This window comes from Hippocampus comes, unplaced genomic scaffold (genome assembly GCF_001891065.2).
Source record: "Hippocampus comes isolate QL1 unplaced genomic scaffold, H_comes_QL1_v1.1 scaffold22, whole genome shotgun sequence".
Taxonomy (NCBI): Eukaryota; Metazoa; Chordata; class Actinopteri; order Syngnathiformes; family Syngnathidae; genus Hippocampus; species Hippocampus comes.
Window position 1 is genome coordinate 6,576,710 of NW_017806175.1, and position 4,469 is coordinate 6,581,178.

At 47.4% G+C, this 4,469-nt stretch overlaps 1 protein-coding gene across 2 annotated transcripts in view; it reads left to right on the forward strand.

Annotated features, from left to right (window-relative positions):
* sap130a (Sin3A-associated protein a) overlaps positions 1-4,469 on the forward strand; it is a 15,068-nt gene that overhangs the window by 3,678 nt on the left and 6,921 nt on the right. For both annotated transcript variants that reach the window (XM_019897160.1, XM_019897161.1), the window contains exons 7-17: positions 1-104; positions 181-305; positions 382-529; positions 609-699; positions 814-918; positions 994-1,135; positions 2,171-2,286; positions 2,502-2,792; positions 2,995-3,148; positions 3,484-3,582; positions 4,334-4,463. In XM_019897160.1, the coding sequence (XP_019752719.1) occupies positions 1-104; positions 181-305; positions 382-529; positions 609-699; positions 814-918; positions 994-1,135; positions 2,171-2,286; positions 2,502-2,792; positions 2,995-3,148; positions 3,484-3,582; positions 4,334-4,463 (1,505 nt within the window). The remainder of the gene's footprint in view (positions 105-180; positions 306-381; positions 530-608; positions 700-813; positions 919-993; positions 1,136-2,170; positions 2,287-2,501; positions 2,793-2,994; positions 3,149-3,483; positions 3,583-4,333; positions 4,464-4,469) is intronic.

The following is a 4,469-nucleotide window of genomic DNA, read 5'->3' on the forward strand; positions in this document are numbered from 1 at the left end:
CCGCTGTCATGTCCAGCTCCAAAACGGTCCTCCGACCGGCCACCGGAGCAGGGGCGGGCCCAGGCCAGCCCACCGTGCAGCACATCATCCACCAGACTATTCAGGTACTGCGTTGTGCACCAATAACATCTTTTTGTGTATACGTGTGTATATAACACGTCTTTCACTTTGCCTCCACAGTCTCGCCCGGCTGTGACGACATCCACGTCTGTGCTTCCCACCGTGGTGGCACCCATTTCAGCCACGAGGACCCAGTCTCCCGTCATCAGTCCCACCGCCACGCACTCTGCAGAAGTGGCTCACGGGTAAGATGACACCGCCGCCTGTCCTCATTTGCGAACGTGCGGTCACCTTCTGTCAACATTCAAGTTGCTCTTCCAGGCGTCCCGGCCTGACCATTCACCCGCCGCCGGCCAGCATCAGCATCCAGAGGCCTCAGACGTCACGTGACACGGCCACGCGCATCACGCTGCCGTCGCACCCGGCCATCGGCGCTCAGAAACCTCAGCCGCCGCACACCATGGCGCAGGTTACTCGCCTCCATGACAAATGAAATAGTTTTTCATTTCTGAGACAGAAAATGTGAAGGCTCTGTTCTGACCTCACAGAAGCCCATCTTCAGTACCGTCACACCAGTCGCCGCGGCCACCGTGGCGCCCATCGTTGCCACCAACACGGTGCCCTCGACCACCTCTATAGGTACAGATTCAAAATCACAAGAAAGACACAACTGCCAAAAAGTTTTGGGATGTTGGGCTTTTCAGGTGAAATTTCCCAATAATGCAAAAACCGTGTGTGCGCGTTGGCGTTCAGGTTCCATGCCGCACACCCAAATGAGCAGTAACACTATTGTCACCATGACGATGGCCTCCCACTCGTCGCACGCCACCGCCGTCACTACCTCCGCCATCCCCGTCGGTGAGTTGGGTCTCCCTGGTTATTTTGGCATTCCCACTTTCCCTCACTTTCACCTCACCTCGGTGTCGCCCGCAGCCAAAGTGGTGCCTCAACCCATCGCCCACTCGTCATCTCGCGTACAGCCCGACTACCCCGGGGAGAGGGCCAACCTCATCCCCATCCAGGGCCATCGCTCCTCGCCCAACCCTGTCACCATGGAGCCCAGAAGTGACAACAGGTGAACTAAACTGTCAGACTTTTGGCGAAACATCATCTTTGCTATATTGGGGCAAAGTATCACCCGCGGGTCACAACATTGATCAACTAAAGATTAAATAAATAAAACAAATAAGTCACTGCCGTGGGTGTTTATACCTGTCAACTGGTATCCAAACGTCAAGCCCGGTTCTGAATAGATGGCGACGTTTCGCTTTGGAAATGTGGCTAGCACAACTTTTGAGTGGAAGATAAATATCTTTGAATGAATCTTGGTTTATTTTGTCAATTATGAGGGAATCATATTTGAATTGAACAGAGTATATGTCATGGTCGTTGTTAGAAAGTGTGTGTCGTACTTTTGAGAAACGGGCACCCAGTTCATGGAATGAATGATGAACACAATGTAAAAAAAGACACTAAACTCGAGCCATAGTTTTGTGGTTGTTTTTCTGCAAATAAATTATGTTGCCATCAAAAGCTTTTACAAATGATGTGACCATTTTTTAAAAACTATTTTGTTGTTATCGAAGTGGTGTTGTGTCTGTCTTTTCATGTACAGGTGAGCAATGCTACTGTATGTACAGGCTAACCTTTTTGGTCTTTTAATTTTCAAGGCCCCCCGTTCCGGTCCAGTTCCAAAGCCCAGGTCTGGATAGATGGCGACGTTGTTTCGCTTTGGAGATATGGCCAGCACAGCTTCTGAGTGGAAGATAAAGATCTTGAAATGAATCTCGGCTTGTTCCGTCAATTATGAGGGCGTCATAATTGAATTGAACAGAGTATATGTCATGGTCGTTGTTAGAAAGTGTGTGTCGTACTTTTGAGAAACGAGGACGGAGTTCATGGAATGAATGATGAACACCATGTAAAAAAAGCCACTAAACTCGAGCCATGGTTTTGTGGTTGTTTTTCTTCTGCAAATAAATTATGTTGCCATCAAAAGCCTTTACAAATGATGTGACCATTTTTTAAAAACTTTTTTGTTGTTATCGAAGTGGTGTTGTGTCTGTCTGTGTATGTACAGACTAACATTTTTTGTCCTTTAATTTTCAAGGCCCCCCGTTCCGGTCCAGTTCCAGTATTTCCTGCCGACGTACTCGTCGTCGTATCCCTTGACTCACACCTACACCCCCATCAGCAGCTCTGTGTCCACTATCCGTCAGTATCCTGGTATGAAGCACCACAAACGTGTACACCCACCCCCAAAAAATGAGTCAATTTTTGATTTCTCTAAAAGAGCTAATATCAGCCAATTCAAATCGGCCTGCTGATTAATTGTTCGAGCCGTGCCATTAACATAAAGATATGGGAAAAAATTAAGACCAAAAACATTGGACCGTTTTTTTTTTTCTACTTTGACTTAAAAGTGTCTCCTCCTTCCCAAGTGACTCCTCAAGCTCCAAGTAACGCGCTGCCTACCCAGGCTGGCGTCGGGGTGGCAACCACCGTGCACCTCAACCACATGCAGCTGATGGCAGTGGACCGCATTGGCCTGCCGTCGGCGCAGATCAGCACCCAGGGCATCCAGCCGACACCCATCGCCACGCAGGGCATTCAACCGGCGCCCATTGGCGTGCAGGGCCTTCACCCAGGTACGGCGACCATCGGCGCGCCGGGCCTCCAGCAGGGTGCCGGCACCGCTCAGCAGCAGCAGCCGCCCACCGAAGCAAAATCCGGTACCGTGTTCCCTTGAATATTTATAGTTCATTATTCATAAATTCACATTTCATCCGTGGAATCTAACACCAGCTATTGACTGCAAAAAAATAAATATGAAGGTTTTTTTTCCTGCTCTTTCTGCTAATATGCTTCATAGGAAAGTAGTACAGTAATTGGTTTCCAAGGATTACATGACTCAAGCTTTTAAACCCCATCTAGGCGTGGTCTTGGCCGACAGCTTTGTGGCTAACCCGATCAGCGGCACCACTCAACCGGTTGGCACCATGGTGCAGACTCATGGCCAGGCAGGGGCGCCCACCCTGGTGTCCTCGCCGAGACCCAGCATCCTACGTAAGAAGCCGACCACCGAAAGGTAAGAGAGGCAAAGACGTTTGCCAGATCTTAATGTGCACATTTTGGTACTTTTTCTTCTGTTTACGTATATTGAACTCGCAGTTGTTTACATAAAAATTCAGGTAAACTACTAGACACTATACATAAATGTTCTATATCGTTTATCGCATTTGGTCTAGATCTACTCCGTCATATTTCATGCCTATAGACATCTCATTTCCAATACTGACATCAGATGTAATTAAATACAGCTAATTTACAAATTTACATTTTATTATATTCGTCGACAGTATAGTATACCATATGTACATCATATTTAATATATTTCTCATACTTTATTTTTTTCGTTTTCAGTTGTGTTCGGAAGACCCTCATTCCCGCTCAGCCCAATGAACCGAGCAGCATCAGAATTGAGAGCGGCGTGAGAGGGGCCAGTTCTCCCCGACCCGCGGGGTGAGCTTCAAACCATACGAGCCTGGCTAAAGCTTAGCTTAGCTTTTAGTGTGAATATATGATAGAGGTGTGCTGTGGTTGTGGGAACTTGGTTAAGCTAACTGCATATGTGTGCAAATAGAGTTGCGCTGAGTTCATATTAGCTATTTAGAGTTAACTTTTAGGTAAAATTTAGGTGTCATGTAGTCCTGGTAGCTGGCTAATGCCAACTTTAACTGTAAAAAAGAGGTGATGCTATAGTTGTGGTAACTGGCCAATGGTCACTGTAAATTCGAAGTGTGTTCGAGCCGTGCTAGCCTGCTATAGTGAACTATATGAAAAATAGTAGTCAGCCAACTAAGAATGAATATTTCAAGGTGCCATGTGGCCATGCTAGCCGGTCAATGATGACTGTATTTGTAAAATAGAGGTGCGCTAACTGACTATTGCTGACTATGTAAATTACCACTGTATTCTGGCCGTGCTAGCGCGCTTAAGCTAACTGCTTTTAAAAAAATTGAGATGCTTTGTGGTTAGGTAACATTTTCTATATTCGAGGTAGGATTTTTGTCATGTTAGCTTACTAATGCTAACGCTTACCTGATGTGTAAAATAAAGTTGCGATGTGGTCGTGCCGTGCTAACTACCCAAAGCTAACACTGTCCATGGAAAACAGAGGTGAGCTAACTGTGTATGTAAACTTCCACAAGTTGACCATTTTTAGCCAGGCTGGAAAACAGTTCTGATCACACTTTGATCTTTCTCCCCTTAGAGTCAAACCCAAAGCTGAGGTACACATGGCGGTGGCCCCTCCCGTCATGGCCGCCGTGGATGCGCTTCCCCTGCCGCAGGGTGGCGAGCAGCAAGCGATGGCGGCATCGGGCGCCCCGCACCTCGCTCAGGCCCTG